Source organism: Anopheles merus, chromosome 3L, assembly GCF_017562075.2.
Source record: "Anopheles merus strain MAF chromosome 3L, AmerM5.1, whole genome shotgun sequence".
Taxonomy (NCBI): domain Eukaryota; kingdom Metazoa; phylum Arthropoda; class Insecta; order Diptera; family Culicidae; genus Anopheles; species Anopheles merus.
Genome location: NC_054085.1, coordinates 27536202 through 27559879, shown reverse-complemented (window position 1 = coordinate 27559879; position 23678 = coordinate 27536202). Strand labels below are relative to the sequence as shown.

The 23678-nt window shown below is 42.2% G+C and overlaps 1 protein-coding gene and 2 non-coding genes across 8 annotated transcripts in view; all 3 read right to left on the bottom strand.

Moving 5' to 3' along the window:
* The window catches only part of LOC121600033, an 84988-nt gene that overhangs the window by 39271 nt on the left and 22039 nt on the right, over positions 1-23678 (bottom strand). Inside the window, exon 1 of one of the 6 annotated variants that reach the window (XR_006005769.1) lies at positions 2340-8278. The exons of 4 other annotated variants lie outside the window; for them this stretch is intronic. Coding sequence is in view for 1 of the 2 variants with exons in the window: in XM_041928300.1 (XP_041784234.1) it covers positions 13655-13700 (46 nt within the window). In the remaining variant the exon portion in view is untranslated. Of the gene's footprint in view, positions 1-2339; positions 8279-13579; positions 13701-23678 lie in introns of those variants that run through there. One more of the 6 variants, XM_041928300.1, reaches the window with a different exon arrangement.
* Positions 14464-14535, bottom strand: Trnaq-cug. The gene has a single exon. It is a non-coding gene; the product is annotated as a tRNA-Gln (tRNA).
* Positions 17620-17691, bottom strand: Trnaq-cug. The gene has a single exon. It is a non-coding gene; the product is annotated as a tRNA-Gln (tRNA).

The following is a 23678-nucleotide window of genomic DNA, read 5'->3' as shown; positions in this document are numbered from 1 at the left end:
GGCTTACATTTGATGGGTTTGAAAGCGGAATGGGATGTAGAGGGGGCGAAAAATCGCTCGCTTTTACACGCAAGTATGCTGCAGCTCGTAGTCGACGCAGCCTTCACGCTAATCCGGAAGGATAGCGAACGGACCCGGGGGCTGGGTGGCTCGTTTTTCAACGGACCGCGCCGTTTTTTGACTACGAGCACTCTTAAGCCCTCTCGGGAGAATGTAACGCAGCACAGCTATTACACAAGCATTCCAAACCAACAAATGGCAAAAAAAACACGAACGATCCATGCCATCCATCCACAGTTGACTTGTGGAAAAGCGTTCCATTACACTGACGGTGGTGGGTGCAAACTCGATTGCGCTCCATCAGTCTTGGTGCCGAGGTAGCACAGTAAGCGGTGGCAGCGTTTAGAGCAGGATGCCCTCAGCTCCAGTCTCTACAGCGTTTACAGGGAGGATACGTTTGCATGAACTGTTGGTTGGGTTTTAAATGTAACATAAAAAAAAAACAGACACAAAATCTCCAAACCTTTTCACGTCGGATGGATGGATTGCCGGTTGGGCAGCAAATTCGACCGATTATCTAAATTATGAAAACGCTTCGTGAGGGTTTTTTTTCAACTGCCGTTCTTTCCTTTTCATACTCTATCTCTCTTTCTCTCTCTCTCTCTCTCTCTCTCTCTCTCTCTCTCTCTCTTAATCGTTTTCGTTTGGTGCACATTTCCATTTTCCAACCTAGTCATCGGTGCACCATTTATCACAAAAGTCAAAAACAAGCCTCGGTGAGGAATTTTTGGGGCATTTTTGCTTCCTCTTCTTTTCTTTCTTTTCATTTTCCCTTGCCCACTGTTCGGCCGGGTTCGACATGTCACGGGCAGTGTGTCTCGTTTTCCATTTTGCACGCCACTACACATCCTTTCTCTGAGTAGGGAAACGAATCAGACAAACATGTTTTGTCCGTGCTTTACCGTGAGTGTGATGATCTAATGTGGCTGGGATGAGGTGCACGGTGAGTAGAATAACACGACAGGCTACACAACATGTTGACGTCGACGACGGTGATGATGATGATGATGGTGACTTTTTTTAAGTTGACTCTCCCTCTCTTACTGTCTGTTTTTCTCCCTTTCTATTATTATCTCTGTGCAACATATTTCGCTTCAAGGATCCTTCTATTAACGGATGGCTTTCAACTCTTTTGCATCATTTATACAACACATGATGGTTGTAACGGGCTGCCTAATGTATGGAAGGATCTAGACACTAGATTTGGGCATATGGTTGTAACATTGATTGTAACCTTTTTTGTTTTTCTTCGATAAGCGAATTAATATGTACGTTATTGTTTGCGTTTTTTTAACACAGTTAGCTTAAAAAAATCCCAATTAAACATTGTAAAATGTTTGCCGAACGTACACAAAGCAACCAATGGGGGCCTTCACGATTCTAGTCAGCTTTTTGTATGGAGTTTGACAGTTGGAGGCTGAAATCATGTAAACACTCCATACAAAACCACACACAAAACTAGCCTGCAATTTTTCAGTCTAGATTATTCTAGCCACAAAGCTAGAATTAGATTCGAGTACCTGCTCGAAAAATGGCGAAAACAAGGTGGTGTTTACATTTATCCCAAGGTGGATTAAAGAGATCACGTGGTGGAATCTAGAATCAAAGTGTATGTAGTCCAGGTGGTCTCATAGTATGGTTTTGATAACCAAATTTGAATATCACTTTTTGACACGATGGGTGAAAATTTTTGTTCAAACAAGTTTTCTGCAGGCTTGACGAATACTCAAAATACTTTTAAAATCTTCATTAAGAAGCAGAAGCGATAAAAAATAACCTTCTAAAAACATACACCTTGGAATAAGCCCACCTATATATTATACCCATATAGATAGCTATTCGAAAACTGCTATACAATGTAAACAACTGATAGTAATTGAAATTAATTCTTCTAGTCTATTGATCGACTGGATGACACGTCCGGTCAGCTTAGCTCAGAATCTAAAGCGAATGTTTCTCATCACAACACAAGTGTAATGTGTAATTTTCAAATCTATGTTCAATTATAACAATTTAAAGAAGGATCAATAGTATATGGTTTGTATCGATTTGCGTCAGTGAGTTTTGCGACCAAGTATCTTGCGACCAAGTATCTTGCGACCAGGCAGTTGAAAATCTATACGTACGCTCAATTTTGTATATTATAAAGGTATTTAGTTCCGTGCAAATGTATAATTTATCTTCAACTATCTCCAATCCATTCTTTCTACCATACTGAATGCATGCTTTTCAGAAAATTCCGCTGTTAATATGCTATCAAATAAGTCATTGATACTAACTGAACAATCGCGTATGTTTCGGATGATTTTGCGTGGGCTGAATATTTACCGCTGTGTGTTGAATTTCCAAAGTGCAAGAGAAAGTGTATTCATTATGTTGCCCTATTTATAATTTTTCTATGATTGCCACTCACGCGAGTGGCAACTCACCCGCTACTCATCATTTCCTACCGTGCTCATTCTCACTTGACGAAACTCACTTTCGTCAAGTTATCATTTGACATCCAAGCGAAGCGTCAACATACTCCCCCCCATGACAGAATGTCATGAACAAAAACAAACTACACGTGCTGCTAATCGGAAGGCTTCGCAACAGGCAACAAGCAAATTTTAGCTACTGGACGCGTAACTATTCCTTTTGCCGTTTTCAACTTCACTACACGCGTAAGCTGATCTTCTCCTGGGTGTACATCGATGATGCGAGCAAGTGGCCATCGGGTGATAGGGAGCGAATCGTCCGCAAGGATGACCAGTCTGCCAGGTACTATTTCGCTACGATTCACTACCTTATTATCCTTCTGCATTTCCTGCAGATATTCGGTTGTCCAATGCTTCCAAAAGCGTTGCACAAGCAATTGCCAGCTCTGCAATTCGTCTAACGTGTATGGTTTCAGTCGTGTGTAGTCGGGAACCGGGACAGCATGCATAGAAGAACCGATCAGGAAGTGCGCCGGCGTAAGCGCTGCCAAATCATTGGGGTCATCCGTCATTGGCAACAAAGGACGCGAGTTCATTGCCGCTTCTATTTGCTGCAGAATGGTGCTGTATCCCTCGTAAGACAGCCTCGAACTGCCTAGCTGCCTGTAGAGATGTCGTTTGGCCGTCTTAACCGCTGCTTCCCACAATCCACCAAAATGTGGGGCCTTAGGTGGGGTAAAGTGCCAAGTTATGCCCCTGTCCGAACAGTTGGATGCGATGACGTTTTGGTGCTGTTCGTTCTGTAACATATCAAACAATTCATTAAGTTCGTGTGCCGCACCTTCAAAGTTTTTTCCGTTATCGGAGTATATGTCCGATGGTAATCCTCGCCGGGATGTGAAGCGATGTAATGCGGCCAAGAAGCCTGCCGTGGAGAGATCGCCCACCAGCTCCAAATGCACTGCCTTCGTTGAAAAACACACAAACACACACAAGTAGCATTTAGCGGCAGCGGCTCTCTTGTGTGCGGGTTTCAGATACAGCGGGCCGGCATAATCCACTCCAGTTATGGAAAACGGCCGGCTCGGGGTGATGCGTTCATACGGGAGTTGACCAGTTTGTTGTTGTGTCAGCTGCGGATCCTGACGAATGCAACGAAAGCAATTCCTCACTACGTTTTTTACTAGCCGACGTCCATCGAGTGGCCAATATTCCTCACGTATCCGGGAAAGTAGTAGTCTTCCCCCGCCATGCATCAGCTTCTCATGTATGTGCACCGCGATGAGATGAGCCAGCTGATGGTTTTTGGGAAGCAGGATGGGATGCTTGAACTGGTACGGTAGCTGTGCAAGTTTCAAGCGGCCTCCTACTCGTAATATTCCATCGTTGTCGAGAAACGGATTCAATCGCCGTAGAGGTGATTGTTTTCGTACCATTTCTCCCTTTTTCAGCAGTTGGATCTCTGATGAAAACTCGTGCTCTTGTGCCAGTTTACAAAGCACGATTTTAGCTGCTTCTATAGCCTCAGGGGTGATCGGTAATGCTGCTGAGGTAACTTGTGATGACTGTAGTGTACGTGTCTTGTGTTTTGTGTTGTGTATGAAACGTGTGCAGTATGCAATTATATGTACCAATTTGGTGTAGGACGACGACAAATTGAACCAATGGTGAGTGGTTTGTATACTTGCAACTACAGCACTCACCTGACGAATTTCCATATCCGTTTCAGCAGTCAGTGATGGATTTGACATTGGCCATTTGGAGGGGGATAGCGCCAACCATTCAGGACCACAGCTCCAAATCGATCCTTTTAGCATTTCAGCTGCTGACATCCCTCGAGACACCAGATCGGCGGGATTCGATGAACCGGGAATGTGTTTCCATTGACGAGGGTGCGAATAGTTCTGGATCTCAGCAACACGATTCGCCACGAATGTTTTCCAGGTGTTGGGTGGAGACGCTATCCAGTTTAGCGTTACCGTCGAATCCGACCAGAAAAACGATTCGGTTGTGTCGATTCCCATAGCGCGTCTAACACGATGATGAAGATGTGCTCCTAACACGGCCGCGCAGAGCTCCAATCTTGGTAATGTAACTCGTTTTAGTGGAGCTACACGCGATTTCGACGCGAGCAGGCTGACTCGTACTCGTCCCTGCTGGTCCTCACAGCGCGCATAAATGCAGGCACCATAAGCAACTTCTGACGCGTCTGCAAATGTATGGAACTGTATTTTAGAGTTAGGTAAGAGCACATACCGTTCGCTTTTGAAGCTTTCCAAATCCTTCCAGTCGTCAGTAACCGATTTCCATTTGTTACAGATGTGTACAGGGACCGGATCGTCCCATCCGATTTTCTGCAGCCACAACTCCTGCATTAGCAATTTCGCGCGTATGATGACTGGAGCGATCAATCCAAGTGGATCAAACATTCGAGCAATGTTTGACAATATGGATCGCATGGTGAGGTTGGCGGTTTCCATTATTGCAGTCGACTCAAAGCACAAAACATCTAGTTCGGGCTTCCATGCGATACCAAGTGCCTTCACAGTCTCGTTCGGCACAAACTGCAGTGATGACTGTGTACCGATATGCTCTGCTGGTAAACCACTTAGTACGCCTAAACAGTTGGATGTCCACTTCCGGAGTTCAAACCCGCCCTTGGAGAGTAACTCGGAAAGTTGCTGACGAAGCTCGCGAGCTTCACTCACGCTGTTAGCTCCGCCAATGAAGTCGTCTACATAAAAATTGTGTCTCAGTGCGGGTGAAGCTAGTGGAAAGTCAGCACCTTCATCTTCCGCAAGCTGCAGCAATGTACGAGTGGCCAAGAACGATGATGGAGACAAACCATATGTCACAGTATTCAGCTCGTACAATTCAATCGGCGATTGCGGTGAGAAACGGAAGAAAATGCGAACCAATCGTCGATCATCCGGATGCAGCACAATTTGTCGATACATTTTGGCGATATCAGCTACGACAGCAATCTTATAGGTGCGGAAACGCAAAATAATATCGATGAGTTCATCCTGAACTATGGGTCCAACCCGCAGAGTTTCATTCAGCGAAAAGCCAGTTGACGTTTTAGCCGAGCCATCAAAAACTACTCTGACCTTTGTGGTGGTACTTGACGCTTTAAAAACTGGATGGTGTGGTAAATAATAAGCAGCTGTATCATCACAATCAGTGCTTATAGGAGACATGTGACCCAGTGCTAAGTACTCCTTCATAAAGTCTTGGTACGCTTCTCGAAGTGCTGGATCTCGTTCCAATCTCCGCTCGAGAAGCTCAAAACGACGAATGGCCTGAGGTCTAGAAAGGCCGAGCTTTGCATCAAAGTCGGGCTGTTTCGGTAGGCGAACAATATATCTACCACTATCGTCACGTTTGGTGGTATGCTTATAGAACGATTCACAATGTCGTTCGTCTGGTGAGTATCCATCATTCATGGTTAAATTTTCTAATTGCCAAAATCTTTGTAACGAATCCTCCAAGGATGCCATACAGACGATTGTATATGATGCGGTGGGATCGGTTTTAGGTGAAGAATTGTCACTGCCAGTTGGACCAGTCATTACCCAGCCGAAAACGCTGTCTATCATCACGGGCTGATGAGGTGCAGGACGGAACTGAGTTGCATTCTCAAAGAAAGTGTGGTAATGACGAGCACCAAGAATGAGGTCTACAGGAGCAGCTTTGTTGAACAGAGGGTCTGCTAAAGCGAAACCAGGTGGTATCTTCCAATCGCTGATGTCTATGTCGCGCGTTGGTAGATTTGCAATCAAATTGTCAACAATCAACAACTCAGTGTTCACAGTGAACGAACTGGATCGAGAGACAATCTGTGCCTGTACGGACTCCCGTACTGTCTTTGTAGCTTGTCCTGCTCCAATGACGGTAATGTTCACATTACTTTTCTTCAGCCGTAAGCGATGAGCGAGTCGATCGCTTATTAGATTCGGTTGCGATGCGCTGTCCAACAGCGCCCGCGCAGGATGTGCTATTCCGAAATCGTCTATGATATTTATCATAGCAGTTTGCAGTATGACTTGTTCGGGTGCATGCTGCAATGCTGCTGCAAATGTGCGTTGTGTATTGTTTGTGGCTGTGTGATCGCTAGTGGTGTTGTGTGTGTGTTGCTGAGGTGCAGTGAAATTTGGGTTATGGTGAGCGTGATGCTGTGGTGTAGTGGAAGCTTGGCTGTTATGTGCGTAGTGCAATTTTGTGTGGTGTGCGGCATTACAGTAACGGCATTTGTACTGTGATGGACAATCTCGAGCCATATGATTATCGCGTAAACAATTTAAGCACAAACGCGAGGTCATAGCAAACCGATGGCGTTCCTTCGGGTCCATCCGCTCGAAACGCGGACATTTCAGAAGGTTGTGCGCGGAGTTGCATAGCATGCAATTCGGCATTTCATGCGATGTGGAAGCAAAACTGGCTTGGCGAAGAACGGTCATTCTCCGTACGGGAGCTAGGTCGTTACCCTGAGACGTATGACAGTTGTTGACAAGCAACGTCTCCAATACACGCATACGACGGTGCAAGAACGAAATCAAACTGTCGTAACTGGGATCGTTATTGCTTGAGGCTTGCTCCTCCCAATCGCGTAAAGTAATTATCGGAAGTTTAGTGCATAGCAAATGCTCGAGAATGCTACCCCATGTATTTGTTTCTTCTCCTAAGTGTTGCAAAATCTTTGTGTGTCTCTCAAATTCATCTACAAGGTGGTGCAATGTTGCAACGCTTTCCTTCTGTACAGCTGGGATGGCAAACATTGCTTGCAAATGGCGTTTTTTCAGGAGGTATTCATTCGAGTATCGCTCCGTTAGAGTGTTCCATGCTAAATCATAATTAGCTGCGCTTATGGTGATTGATTCTATCACTTGAGCAGCTTCTCCTTTAACCGCGGCGCGCAAATAGTGAAATTTTTGAATGGCCGGTAAATCCATATTATTATGAATTAAGCACTCAAACGTATCGCGGAATGTCAACCATTGCATATAGTCCCCCGTGAATTCAGGCAGCGCAATGGTAGGAAGTTTGATGCCCTTTAACGGATTCGCTCCGGTACTCGATTGGGCATTTTGAAACTGCTCTTTTGGTAACCTTGCTTGCAGCTGGGATTGCACAAGAATTAATCTATCCTCAAAACTTTCTCTGAGTGTAGCATTTTGCGACACTTCTTCCGGAGTGTCGGCAGAATCTTCCAATTGTTGCTGCACAGCTTCCAAATCCGCACACAGCTTATCGAACCTTTTAACGCGTATTTCCACCTCTACTTGATCCCGTTCAGGGACGAAATCCTTAATGAATTTCTCGTATCGCGAGAGAATTCCCAATAAAACAGTCCGCCGGGACGCCAAAACAACGGGCGGTGTGGCCATTATGTTAGTGGATGTGGGTGTTTGCGATTACAGTGACTTGCGTGATGCGGCAAAATCAGCTGTAAGTTTGCGGCAATCCAAAAAGTGTGTGGCACAAGCGGTAAAACGAAACCCCGATGCAATTATCGAAACTTGCGATTTAAAAACCAGATATTCGCACAATCCTGGTCACGGCACCATGAACAATCGCGTATGTTTCGGATGATTTTGCGTGGGCTGAATATTTACCGCTGTGTGTTGAATTTCCAAAGTGCAAGAGAAAGTGTATTCATTATGTTGCCCTATTTATAATTTTTCTATGATTGCCACTCACGCGAGTGGCAACTCACCCGCTACTCATCATTTCCTACCGTGCTCATTCTCACTTGACGAAACTCACTTTCGTCAAGTTATCATTTGACATCCAAGCGAAGCGTCAACACTAACTTTTGACTTTTTTCGTTCATTGCAGCTATTGATTACGTGTTTTTTTTTAAAACTGCATCATTAGCTATTCTCTATTCACTGCGAGTAAACAATCCAATTCATGAAAGTAAAAAGGCTTCAAATTAAAAAGCATATAATTTCGCATTGGGCCGGTCTGGTGGTACAGCCGTCAACTCGTACGACGTAACAACATGCCCGTCATGGGTTCAAGTCCCGAATAGACAGTGCCCCCATAAGTAGCACTGACTATCCTGCTATGGTAACAATAAGTCACTGAAAGCCAAGCTCACTTCATTAGTGGGTACTGGCAGGCCTTGACCGACAGCGGTTGTTGTGCCAAAGAAGAAGAAGAAGAAGAAGAATTTCGCATAGAGTTTAGATGATTCTTACATCATACAACATGTTACATCACACATTATACTATCAAACCCCCAGCAGCTATTCGTTCAACGCTTTTAACTTCATATCACAAACCATTCCCATCTAAAACCATACGGCTCGCTCGCTGTTGCTCGGATACCAATCCCTATATCCAATCGTTCATGTCTCCCGGCGGCACGAACCGAACCCATAATCATGAATTTCAATCTTCCTCAACAACAAGAGCAACAGCAAAATCCCTACATCCCACATCCTACGCGGTCCATTTCCGGTTCATCTGTCGAAATGATTTTAATTTTTAAAAAGCTGTCGATATCGCACACCACAGGAGCGCGTGTCAGCTGATACACGTACACTCACTCACACGCACTGGGTGAAAGGAGCAGTCGTTCTCAGCTGTCGGAAGCAAAACGGACCTGGGTCATGGGCATGTTCTGCCACGTTTCATCTGTCGCCTTTTTCTGCTCGCCGATGTTCTGAGCTGAACAGAAAAAGGTGTTCCGACACAGGGAGGGCGCCGCCGTCGGTTCGGTGCCGTGCAGCCAACATCAAAGAGAACAGCACACATCCTCTTCCTCAGGATGCTTCCAACAGTGCCAACATACGCATCCAGACGAGCATTTATGGTTGTTTTTGTTGCTGTTGTTGTTGGTGAACATACGCGCACGCATTTGTCCTTCCTTGGAAACGAAAGCCATCGGTCGATGTTGTGAAAATATGATAATTGCCGTTCGAACGGTGCACATCCGTGACAGAAGGTCCTTTCGGGGCGCTCTCTTTCTCGCTCGGTCTATCACCGAACCAGGAGGAACCAGGTGCTTCGGTGGCCTATCCGGCTGATCGCTTCCCGCTTGGAACGTGTCCGTGGTGAAATAGACTCGGTCCTCAATTTTATTGCACCTACGCACGTATCCCAGCGACAGGCACGCACACACGCCACACGGGATTGATGGTGGTGCAATATGGTGACTAGGCTCCCACTGCTAACCTCTCCCGGTTATGCAGGTGGACACGGCGCCGTGTGGTGAAAGATCAGGACGGTGGGAGATTTTTCTATTGCCAGCATAATATATTCATTTCCGGTTAGCTAGTTCCTCCAGCCCAACACAGTCAGCTGTCCTCGTTCTACCGCCCCCATCAGAGGTGAAGTGAAGGTAGCGAATGCATTATGGCATGAAATTTTGAACAACTACAGCGCAAATGACACCGTATGTGACCAATGCGTGAAGAAACGTTGCCCAGCATTGCCATGCTGCGCTGTTTGAAAGGTAAAAGGTGCAACGAGAGGTGACCAGCTTTCCACACAGCCACAGTTCAGTTCAGAACCGCTCACCGCGATGACAAATTGTAGTTACAAAGCAAATAATAGTAGCGTTAATGGGAAGCAGTTCTGTATTCTGCACCGTTCGCTTTCACATTTGCATTGTTTTTCAAGACTTTTTTGAAAAGAACATTTCAATCGACACGTCCCTAATGGCTCACCGCGTGCAGTGCGCGTCGTGGCACGTGGGTGTAGATAATTTCGTTCGCAATTTATGTTCCATTTCCTTTTGCAGTAATGTAATTGGTTTGTTTCTTTTTTGTTTTGGCTGTGTGCTGTTAGTTGTATCAAATGGCATGCCGTGATAGGTGTGTATAATCATTAGAGAACAGTTTTGATTAAGATACATTGTCATTTGCTTATTTTGTACATTGCATTTACCTTATTGGTGGATTGAATTAATTATTTTTTAAGTGTTTGATTAGTTACAAACAATCAAGATGGTAAAAGCTATTTTTAGATGAATTTAAAGACTTTTACATCACTTATTGCAATTATTCACCGATTAAATCATGTCGTTTATTTCATCAATGAATCATTGCTTGCAAATAAAACTGAAATAATAAAAGCCATTTTCAATTAATGTATCGTATCACTTCGTATTGCTTATTTACGGACATCTAAGACATTATAGCATGTAAAATTTTATTACTAATACAAATTTAATCCACCAAACCTCTTTGTAGTTTTTGAGATAAAAAGTAATTTGTTATGTTTACTCAGAAGCGTCCAAAAAATCATAAAATTATAACAATGTTTTGATTCATATTTCAGACAGTTTCGAGCTCATGTTTCACATTGCGATCGTTTTGATTCAAAATTCGGATATTTTCACAATTTTGTCCATAATCTTCACTCTCACACTACAGCATTTTAGTTTTAAAACTTATTTTAATGTCTGCATACCCAATTTTAAGTGCCGGCGTCTTCCTAGACCGATCCTATATACTGCATGGAATTCCAAACAGGATTAAAGTCATTGCCACAAAATTTTGACTCTCAAAATTTATTTTAAATTAACAAGGTAGTTGAAGATACTCATGACAATTGTAATTCTACAATATTAAAACACTTCAAATCCGTGTATTGTTTGACCTTTATTTTGGGCGGAAAATCAAATAAAATTTTAAAAATGCTCAAGACCTTGTCATCACCTTGAAATACAATGTCAAGAATAATTTCAGAATACATAGTTTCAGAATTTACGATAATTTGTTAAATAACTTATATCCCAAAATTAACGTATAAACCATACGTAATGTCACAAATCGATTCCTTTCAGACAAAAATTATATAACTTTATCAAAATTAGTGCATTAGAGACGAAAATAGGTTAGTTAGAATTAAAATTTAGCGGCAACGACTACAAAAATGTATGTTTTGTGTGTGGAAATTAGAGCATAATAAGATAAAACACCGTTATTCTCATGTTGATAACTGCATCTTAAATAGATTCCGATGTATTTCAATTCATCTGGTATGGGACCTGTTGATATCATCAGATGATTAAGAGTAATGGAAAAGTAGGGGCGGTTCCATGGTACTGTCGTCAACTCAAACGACTCAATAACATACCCGTCATGGGTTCAAGCCAAGAATGGACCTGTCCCCCCATAACAACAAGGATTGACTATGTGGCTGTGTGGTAATGAATTAAATCTCGAAATCCTGTGTCGGCCGGCATGTCCGCGTATGACGGTACGCCAAATAGAAGAAAAAGAAAAAGAAGAAGAAGAAGAAGAAAAAGAAGAATAAAAAGAAGAAAAAAAGAAGAAGAAAAAGAAGAAAAAAGAAGAAGAAAAGAAGAAGAAAAAGAAGAAGAAAAAGAAGAAGAAAAAGAAGAAGAAAAAGAAGGAGAAAAATAAGAAGAAAAATAAGAAGAAGAAGAAGAAGAAGAAAAATAAGAAGAAGAAGAAGAAGAAGAAGAAGAAGAAGAAGAAGAAGAAGAAGAAGAAGAAGAAGAAGAAGAAGAAGAAGAAGAAGAAGAAGAAGAAGAAGAAGAAGAAGAAGAAGAAGAAGAAGAAGAAGAAGAAGAAGAAGAAGAAGAAGAAGAAGGGGAAGATATGCGGTTTGATATTTTATTTTTTAATCCAACCAGGAACTACGATGTTACCAAACTAATGCATCTGGCAAATAAAGTCACCTTAAGGAGGACACAACACATAAACAGCTTAAGCTAAATTGATGATTTGTTATGTTATTGCATAATGGTAAAAACAGTCAAAGGAGCGTTTTACTGAGGTGAAATTATTTTTTCTTATTTATTTCGTAATACTTTAATTCTATGTAGTAGTTTTATTGCGTTTTAGTTCATGTGCTACGTTCTCGAGAGAGCATCCTACTAAAAGCTTTACCTTAACCCCCCCGGAAGTAGTAGTGTTGTATCTCACTACAACAGCATCCTTTCACCCGGAACTGAATCGTTTCGTCCACCGGAAATTGTCAGCATTATGAATTATGGGCCACACAATCGATCCACGGGAGGTAGGCCCGCTACAGACCGCCCGACTCAGCGGCGTACGAAGTTACATCCAGCGGCAAAACCCGGTTGGCATCCCGGAAAGCAGGCCTGCTGGCCTTTGCTGGCAATAAATGGGAAGCGGAAATCTTTCCGAAAAGTGTTCTCTTCAAAAACCAAAATGCATTTTTCCTCGCCAAACTGTGACTGTGTAAATTTATGACCCGCTTGCCCACCAGACCGTAACCGTAAGACAGGGGGAATTAAATGTTACATTCTTTACGGTGGAAAACATATTGGGCAAAATATTGGCGCACCACAAATATGTAAAACCACCAACTTTTGTTTTCCACAAACGTACCGCTGCGCCGCGTACTTCGACGAAAACGATGTGCCAAAACGAAGCGAGCGTGACTAACTTCTTCTTCTTCTTCTTTTTGGCACAACAACCGCTGGCGGTCAAGGCCTGCCTGTACCCACCCACTGGTGAAGTGGGGGCTTGGCTTTCAGTGACTTATTGTTACCATAGCAGGATAGTCAGTCCTACGTATGGGGGCACGGTCTATTCGGGGCTTGAACCCATGAGCGTGACTAACTGCATAGGCAAAATGGCACATCCAGCTGAATCCACCAATTATGCATCCGATGCACCACGTTCTACCATCATTACCTTTTGGGCACCGTAAACAGCGGACGGAGAAAACATTGTTGTAGCCTCACCAATGGCTGGAACGAGACTGCAAAAGAGACGTTTCAGCAACATCTCACCCAACCACGGGCACGCCATGGATCGCATTTACAATTCACGTTTGTCTTTCGTGTACCAGTTACGTTTCGTACCCGGCATTTCCTCTCGGCCAGCCATTTTTTTCTCCAAGCATAACAAAACTGCCAACCTTCTCCCCTTTAGCCCCCCGGTGTGCCCCCGGTGAGTGCGTTCGGTAATTTGCGATAATTTATTGTTTGCCGATTATTGTCATTATGCCATGGACAATAATCGGTTTGGCTTTCGGGTGCTTCGCTTGCACCGTGAGTAGCAGTGGGGAGGACAATAGCCTAGGTGGGTGGGGAGTAGGAAGAAGAAATGCAAAATTTTCCACACTATCCAACCCAACAATTTTCCATCCCGCCGCCCTGTACCGGGGACGACTTCGGCATCGTAGTCATGGTTTGTGCGGGATTGTGCGAGCGAAAAACTCAACGGTCACGTCCGACGCGTGTCCATTTGCAGCAGAAGGGGAAGGGGGCCGCTACAAAGTAGAAACAAGACGTTAATAAGGGAAAAAGCACAAGGGAAAATACGAGAAAAAATGCTATGCTCTAAGACCACAGGCTCAAAGGTGAGGGCGTGAGTAGCCACGTTTGCAGCATAAATGGCCGAATGCAGGGAAATAGAGGGACGATGATCGAGGGCAGCACGTTAAGATGCAGCTCCGGTACGTACCAGGGGAAGGGGTGCACGGGAAGGAGCAAGCATGTAATCACTTACGGCCGCTAATGATATGAGATGTGGCTAAAGATTGAAATGCTGCATGGTTGGCGTAATGTTAGCGCTGGCAAAGGTTGGCGGTTAGATTGCAGAGCAAAGCGGAATGCAATGCGGTTATGAAAAGTGAGGTAACAAATTTATAAAAAAGGATTCGTATTCGTTAACACAGAGCGTAGCTTCGACAGCATCAATATTCTTCAGAATTTCAAACTCGAAGCAAACTTTTTTATTGCAATTAAAAGCATTTGAATCAGCATTCAAATACCTTATGTTGTTTCTTTATATTGATTCAAAACTATCAAAAGGTGTGTGAAATAAGTGTTTTTTCGTCATGTTCTGAATAATCATTTTAAATAATACCTTAAAGTTTAGTCATTTTTTTTAAATGTGTTCGTTGTATTTTATTAAACCAATATACGATTCGTGTTCATTATTGTTCTTCAAATGTTTGCTGAACGATCTTAAATCATTTATAAATAAACTTCTCTATCATTTTCCCTTCAAAAAAGTAGATATTTCCCTGTAGGTTCCACCGAGATTTGAACTCGGATCGTTGGATTCAGAGTCCAAAGTGCTAACCATTACACCATGGAACCCGGTTGACGCTGAGCTACACGGTACGGAAAAGGTTCCGTTTGCAAACCGCCCTAGACCGACCGAACGAGCAGCAAAACCGAGCACGAGAGCACAGACCGCACGGCCTAGTGAACGGAACCGTTCAGCAAACCGTTCCCCCTTTCACCTGTTTGTTTCTCAAAACTATTTTTGAAAGAAAACAAATTCAATCCCACCCCCACCCCCTAACGGGGGGTGGCGGGTGAGAGTAGGGAGTTCAAAATCAAACACGAATATAGCGAATGGATGAGAGAACGAGTGAGCGCAGAGTGTGTAAGAGAGTTGATGTTTGGCAGGGCAGACATTCATCTGAGCAATCCTTGCAATAACATACTCTCGGTTTCGTCGAAGGCAAGTTCGCCAACGGGGAAGCTATTTCTGAACTGACGCGGAAGCGGTTGCTCAGCGGGAACAGCGGACATCACCCTAACGCACCAAGAGCAACGTTTTATTTGAAAGTGAACCTTCGCATGAAATTATGCAAAAAATAAAGAAACAAATGAAAGTATTTCTATTGACAGAAAAGCCCCATTTCATGGTGCAAATTTGCATCCACCGATCAGAAACCGATCGTAATCGTAACGGTGATAACACTGGCACAACAACAATAAAAATAATAATCTTTATCATTATCAACCCCGAGGGAGTCCTTCACTGCATTAACTGCACTTTGCGATTATTGGGGAACATAACTTGTTGCCTTGCCACCGTGCTGGTGCATCACCGATTAATTACCGTTGCATTAACACAACCTGATACCACGGGGTGCATTTGGCATGGTTAAATAACACAACAACGAACCAAAATAAGAATAATTATTTTGCGTGTACGTGTATGCACATTGCAAAGCTGCAAAACAGTTCTGACTGTTTTTATCACCTTCCCTTGTTCCGTGTTCCGTGTGAGCAGTTTCCTTTTATTTGTGAATTTTTACAAGTTCCTCCCAACCAAATAAGGGAACCTACAGGTCCCCCTTTCCCCCTATTATGGTAGCTGAGGGAAAGGCAAACGGCAAACAAATTGCATTACGTAGCCCAACAACATTGCCCAACCGTACCGTAGCAGCGGCACCCGAATCCAGTCCGCTGTCGGTTCTTTAGCCGGCATATTCGGCACAGCATATTATTGCTTTCGTTTTGCCTTTGTTCTGTGACGTGATGCATATGAGCTAATAATGCTTTACCAAACCTCGTTGTGCCATTTGCATATGAGCAGTGTGAGCTGGTGGTTTGGCTGTGTGGCTTGAGCGTATGTTCTTTTTTTGGTTCCTGTCTCGGGTTTGCATCCACTCTTAACGCATAGATGCAGGACCTTTTTTTATCGCTTTTAACTTCTTTCTCTGTAAATGTTTATGGGTATGTGTGTGAGAGAAAGAGTGTGTAGTATGGAAAGGGTAGAGAACAAAGGTATATAATTTAAAACAACGGCTATAATACTGGCACGAATGAGATATTGGGAAAACATACGAATGGAACGTTGAAACTTTTTTATATTATTTATTTACTTTTGTTCTGAAATTCATACCTTTATTTAAAAATATATTTTAAAGTCCATAAAATACAGCAATTTTTTTGTACTTAAATCTGGACTTACATTGACCATGTTTTTTACTAGCTCGATGATGATGATGATGAATTCATTGTTTATTTGTTATATTTTTTAACTTGTTTTTCAACCCATTTGCACCACATTAATGCTCTTTTTGAGCCAGAAAAAAATCACAAGAATAATTATAAAATTATTTTCTCCCACTGTGCAACATTGCAAATACACTTTGAACAAGGCACACAAAAAAACAAAACCTTAAAATTGACAGAGAACAAAGTGCATCCCGAGCAGTATTAAGCATTCTGTGCAAGCGTGAAGAGTTGGACAAATGGGGAGAGAACACACTACCGGGGGCTTTCAACATGTTTGTCTGCCTCATATCGCCCTCTCAAGCAAAACACAAGCCAGAAAAAAAAGGCGAGCCACCACCAAGTTAAAAAGGTTTTCGATGCACTTTTCGTCACCAAAAAACACATACACACATCCGACAGAAAAACTGCACTATGCACTGGAGAGTGCGGCATACAAAAGACAAATAATAAACACACACACACTCATCGAGCTATAATAAAAGTAAAACGTTTTGCGCAAAACGAAAATGAAATAAAACATGGAAGGGTATATGCATATGGATCCCACCACCCAGGGCGGAGAGGTAGCGGGACACGTTAACAACTGTTTTTTTTTTATTTGGGGGGGAGGCAGGGGGGTTGTTCCTTGCTCTTCTCCATTGCTACATTGTATTGCGTGCTGCGTTTCCTCTTATCAAACAACTCATCCCAGTGATAGGTTGTTCGTGGTTGTTCCATCTCCGTTCCGTTCCTTCCTTACCAAACACCGATGCAGTTGGGATTCATGTAGCACCGGGTGGGGAAGCATTGGCAAGCAGCAAGGGGGTAGGCCACTCGTCAATGCAATTTTTGGCGAATGGTACAAAGTGCTGGGCAACATTGTTGCCAGTGCAAACAAAACGGAACGTTTGATACAAAACCGACGAACAGAGCGAGCGCAAATCGAAGCATCAAAAATCCAATTTTGTGAGGAGTAAAAATACGCCATGGAAAGCAGGAAGCACATGAGCTCTGTTGGGGGGGTTGTGGTCAGGGTCGGGGGTAATTACTCAATGTCTAACCAATTTGTCGATGCAATTTTTTTCCTACATAAAGTGCGCGAATTCTCCATTTGTCGGTAACGAATATTATTTGTACAATCTTTGTAAAATGCGGTATTTTGTAATTTTTTTATGTTACTTCATTTTCCTATACAAGAAAATGGTCATTCGAGGTTTATTCATTGTCTACATCATTTTTAGAAACTTGGGGATCTCACCGGTCCTAGGCGAGTGCATCTTTCTTTTTTTTATGCTGTTCTCTTCTGCACACATGATTTTTTAATTGTTGAAATTAGCATTCAATTTTAATATGATTTAAATATACTTCTTAAGGTAAAGCAACGATATAAAAACAGGAGGAGAAAGGTGCCTCTCTCACCCCCGAGTTGATTCGTCGATCTGAGGCAGGTTCCACCGAGATTTGAACTCGGATCGTTGGATTCAGAGTCCAAAGTGCTAACCATTACACCATGGAACCTTGGTGATGGATGAAAGGCAGTTTTGCTATTTGAGCACCACTGCCAATCGGTAGTAAGAGAAAAGATTCCTTCATGTCAGTTCAAATCTTTGCTGATAACGATTTCTTTGGTGTTGATAAGAGAAATTCGCAAAAATCTGTTATGTTACTTAGAAAAACACTCTGAAAGATGAACTTTAAGAAAATTGATTTTTGGCGATTTCATGTATCAAAATATACATCTGGTCTAGATCATTGGGTTTTTATTCTTTAAAATTGTAATAATTGATCAATTAATGAAGAGAATAACTCAACTTTTTATTATCAAATGTGTATAACGTACCTTTTTAATACGTTTAAATTACAGTAAAGCAAAAGCCATATTACCAAGCTTTCCAATTTATTATTTTTATACATTATAAAAGCTTTTTTTCTGTTGGCGAGATCTTTTTGACCTTGATATCAGTGTAATATAACAGCAATTAAAAAATGTTTCATAACCATTCAATGTTACATAATGATTGAATTTGTCTGTAATCTATTTCTTTCATTAATTCTAACATGTGTTTTAGAACGCTTCAGCATGAAACAATGTGACAGAAGAATACTTTACTAGATCGTCTGAAAAAATCGAAAGTGAACCTAATACGGTTTACAACTACAGGTGCAAACCGTTGCTGTGCTAAAGGAATTTGAAGCTTTCTAGAGTAGCAATAGTAGCATTACGCTACCGCCCTTTGAAGTGATACCCTTCTCAAAAAACAAAAACAAAAAATACAATCCGTTCTGTGTTGGTAGCTACCATTCCCAAATACCCTCCGTTTCCCAAATTCTTCACTAGGATTCGGACCAACTAGCGGCGTCACACACGGCTAAGTTTGCACAAAAGAAAAGCCGTTTTTGTGTCTGTGTCCACCCATTTCGGTGTTTCTCTTGGGCTCCTCTGTGTTTTTTTAAATCTTTTTTTTTTGGCAAAACTCTAGCAAACCGTAAAGAATCTTCTTCATGTTTCCCGGTTTTGCACATCCAACTCCCCCAGCGACGCTTGCAAAACGCTCCCGGGTCCCCCAAAAACCAATGTGTATCGAAGGTATTTTCGGGAGGGTTGCATTTTGTCGCGATGCACACACACACAAACACTCGTCAACCATGCGTGTTCAACCATCTTTCCTGGCTTCGCAGATCCTGCTGCACAAACGCGCGTACACCTTCTCGCTCTGTCTCTACAAGCACGGACGAAGGGGCGCTTGAACACAAACATGAACGCACTTATTCCCTTTGCACAGCCGGACACAATTGTTTCTCACACGACGAAATGGGTGGCCACGGTTCGCTTCACGCATTGCATTTTCCAAAACATACTAACATACATAGCATAACCGACTCCAGCACTGGCAAGCGAGAACAAAAGGGTGAAGGTGGAACGAAGCAGGAGGTGCACAGGGTCGGACCCTTCATGCTGAAGTGATGGAGAACACGGGAATGGAGTGTAAAACCAACATAACCCAGCCCGAACAGAGCATTGGCATGGCGGCGTTCTGGGAACGAGCATCGGTTGCATCGGCTGTTTATTTTGCCGGGGTCGGAATTCAATCTCCGGTACCGGGAATTGCTTTACAGTGTTTGTGAAAGTGGTACGTGTATGTTGGACGGTGGTGTAAGGAGCCGAGTGACCGCCACCCCGTAAGAGGAGGATGCATTCATGCATGTTTGAGCTGAACTGAATGGGCAAATATGGTCGACTGATAAGCGCTGCTCGCCTGCATGAGCGCAACTGGCTTGGCGTGTCGCTGATGTAATACCGACTCCCATATCAAGCAGAGATAAAGAACAAATGTAAAGCGCATCAACAATTATTGGACCTTTTGGCTATAAATAGAAGTTGTCACCCATTCAGGTGAAGGAGGCGGAAAAGGAAAAGTAAAATTTGGAGAAAGTAAATGTTAATTAATTGTTTGTAAAGAAACTCAAAGACCATCTTCTAAGAAATAAATAACAAAAAAGGATTTACAATTGCATATAAGTTGTCTATTGATGCCAATTTATCTTTGATCATCAATGTTTCCTCTTCCAAGGTGTAAATTAATACTTTTATTGCTCGAGTTTTTTTTTTTAATTTTATACAACGTTTGCTAGTTTCATGTAAAATCTTTTTTTCTAACCCTATTTATACTTTTACTTATTAACACTGTTTAGTTATTTCTCTTAAGCTTCCATTGTTTCGTGCTTTGTAATATTTAATTTAGGCAAATCAGGCATTAAAAAGCATATCATTGGCATTAATATTTCAAAATTAATTTCAACATTGTTCTAACTGCCTAACGAAAAACTTCTATTATTGACAAAATACAAAACCAATAGAAAAAATATATATTGAACTGCTTCAATGATTATTGAGTCCTCCGATGGGGAAAGAAATAATTAAAAATAAGCATATAAATAAGCAATAAGAAACGGCAAAAGTGTACAGTAAGCAACACAAAAGTATTTGACTTAACGTAAACCCATTTTCTCTAAAGCCTGCTGCTGAGTAGAAAGAACGAAAGCTAATTCATATTTACTTTAAACGTGTAAGATAGCATACGCCTCCAGCGTACAAGAAAGAAAGACATGCACACAACATATGCTAATAGCGGTTCGGTGTTGCTTCACCCGGCACCCGGGGTTGTTGATGATGTTGATGCTCATTTTGTGCTGTGTTTAACTGCAGTCACATGCCGCATTCGCAGTTATCTCCTTCTTGTAACTAACCAACACACATCAGCCGTCGATCGATCAGCTGGCACTACCAGTGTGTGGTACACCAGGCAGCTAAGCTAAGACCGGTGCATTCCTTCCCATACGATAGTTGCGCTGCAAACACAAAGGCCTTTCACTGCTGTGCATACACACCAAAAAAATTAACATTCTTTTCGGTGTTGGTTTCACTTTTTTGGGCTTCACACTTGGCCGAATGTGCACTTTTGGTGTCTCCCAACTGCGAGAACTTTAACTGCATTACGTGTACCACGGTTTCCAATGACAAGTTTCATTGTGTTTTTTACCCTTGCTCTGTAAACGAGAGCGTTACATTCCATAGAACAAAAAAGTTTAAATATGTTTCGAATTGCAAAGCTGCACCCGGTGCCGGTAGCAGCAACCATTTGGAACAGAAATTAATTTGACGTTGGGTGGCGACTTTTTCTCCATTTCCATATCCTCAACACAAAACCCTCGGATAGGACGATGGTGAGAGTTTAGCAGGTTTTGTAAAACAACCCGCCATAGGGCGATGGTGTGTCTCTACAAGGGAACTGCCCTCGGGGTACTGTGTGTACGAGGCAGTCGGTGAGATGATCCGTCAAAAGGTATTTTATGCATGTTTATGCTGCAAAGGTTTTGCCCGCAAGTTCCGATGGATGGATATCAGATAGAGAGAAATATAAAAAAAAAAACAAAAGAGCCAAACGGCAATCGGAGCGAGAAGCGGGAAACACCATCGCCCTGTGCGGTGCCGGATTGGGTAATTAGATGCGAGACTGGATTGCGCGATATAATTTATTCCTTTCTGTGGTCGCAGCCTCTACGCCCTCGCACCGGAGCCGAGCATAATTCATGCACAGTGCGCGCTCCATTCACTCGCTTCACACAGGGCCTCTTGTGTGCGTTTGCCAGCAGGTTTGTGGAGCGGAATCAGCATAAGAATAGAACACCCGGGCAATGATAAACTTCTCTAATTAGTTCGCGGTCAGCTTGGCAATGGGGAGCTGAATAATTGTTATTCATTCTCACACTTTTCCCTCTACACAAACGGAAACAAAAACACAAATGCAGGGAAATCCCTCTACCCTAGCTCGATTGATTCTACACCAAATTGGTGCGTAATCGGTGTTTGGGTTTCCTTTGTTTCCATTCCCTTAGTATTTCAACTTGATTATGCGATTAAGGGTATGCCTATAGGACTTAATATATATTACTCTCAACATTTACTGATGATCCTGATGATCGTCCAGTATTGGCGAAATTTCAAGGTACTTCATCCCAAATTCTGCTGAAGACAAATGTCTGAAAACTAAGAAATTGGGATGAATACACTACCCCTAGTGAAATCGCTTGGTACACAAATCATAATGACTTAATAATTCGATCCCAAAACATCCTCTATCTGCAGAATAGTTTGAACCCAAAAAAGGGTCACTACTAAGAATTCTTCCCGCACAGCATTTCCAAAGAAACCCTTCCCTTGTGTGCCCGGAAGGGATGATACATCAAAAGGATTCATTTCTGATCGCTTTTGCAGTAAAACCAGTTTGCCAGAAATCGAATTATGCCTGGTAGAAACTAAATTAAATACCACCAGCGGGATAGGACTGCTATACGTTTTCCTGGGAAGGATAACTCATGGGCTAAGTATAGCTAGAACTACGAAGTATTGGCCCCGAACCCGTATAGCAAATTGGAATGATATGCACTGTTTATTTGGGGATTAGTCTACCGATACTTTGGAAGGATCAGAACAAGTTTGCAGTCGCTCCTTCCTCCACTTCCACACCCATCACACCCCGGTGCCCCAAACCGCACACTCTCATCACGTTCTCTTCCACCACGGGTATTCCAACGCATGATTATAAATTTCCAACAACCGCCTGATAATGTTGTTGCCCGCAGTGTTCTTTGTTTGGCGCACGCATTCTTCCCGCATATGCGAAGATTGTGTTTCAACCTTAACAGATGATTTCTCCTAACGTGGAGCAACGCGACACAAGAAAAAACTGACACAAGAAGAGAAGACAACCACAATGGTCTGCATGCATTTTCATGCCGGTAGAATAAAGTGGCAACACATTAATTCACCTGAAATCGTTCGTACGTGACCAAAAACGTGCTCATTTGTTTGCTCGATTGTTCCAGCCAGCTTGTAGTTAGCTACCGCTTGTAGCTTCGAATTGACGATGCTAGAGAGGTTTTGAAATGGTAAATGTGTGTGTGTTTGTGTGCCTGTCGTTTAAATTATGCTGATTTAGCTTATGTATTTTTTTACGATAGAAATACAAATGTATAAAAAGGATGAGAAAGGGAAATCCTTGACAGGAATTGGGGACACTATGCTTCCGGAATTAGCATTCTAATGCACTGACGGCATTTGATATCATTATTACAGGGTATTCCGGTGATCATAACATATTTTGAACACTTTTTAATTCCCTGAATAATATCAATGTCACGTGACACTATACATTTTGCGGGTTTGATGAGTTTGATAACTATTAAACATATATTTTTGAAAATCGCTTTTTTTAAATAAAAGTTGGTATCGGTATGTGGAATAAAAATCGAATTATCTAGTCAAATAGCTCAAAATATTTTACTTAATGCAAGAAATATTATTTAAATCATTGAAAAACAAATAAACCAAACAAATCAAACGAAAACAAGCATATACTTGAATAAGCTTACCTTTTCACAGAAAAATCTAAACATACTACAAGTAAAACAGTAATGATACGAATATTATCACTTTAAATGCTTTTCAGATTCATAAATAATTACAAATTAAACAAAAAAAAAAAACAAACAAAATTATTGCAAACATCAACAAAATTGTTGCAAATCTAATAAGAGTGTACATGTGACGTACTGTTCTGGAAATCAATTTGGGAAATGAATAATCTTTTCGAACTATAGATTACTGTAAAAGAAAGAGCACTCTGCGCTGACTTTTACCAGAAATTCTTTAAAAAAATTATCCAATCTGGTGGTATCGATCCGTCCCATCCGACCACACATGCCAGAAAAACACATCGAATCACACCTTCCAGCTCCCTTGACGATTTCCCGTTTGTCAGCGAACCCATCGGAAGCGACAAACACAATTACAGCAAATCGAAGGAAACGATCATCACCCATCACACCGACATCCTTTCCCCGTTTCTTCTTGTACAATAAATAAAACTATACGACTAAAAACCTAGTCCCGCTGCTGGGTGGCTGCATTTTTCGATATATAAATAAGATCCGGCAACTGAACA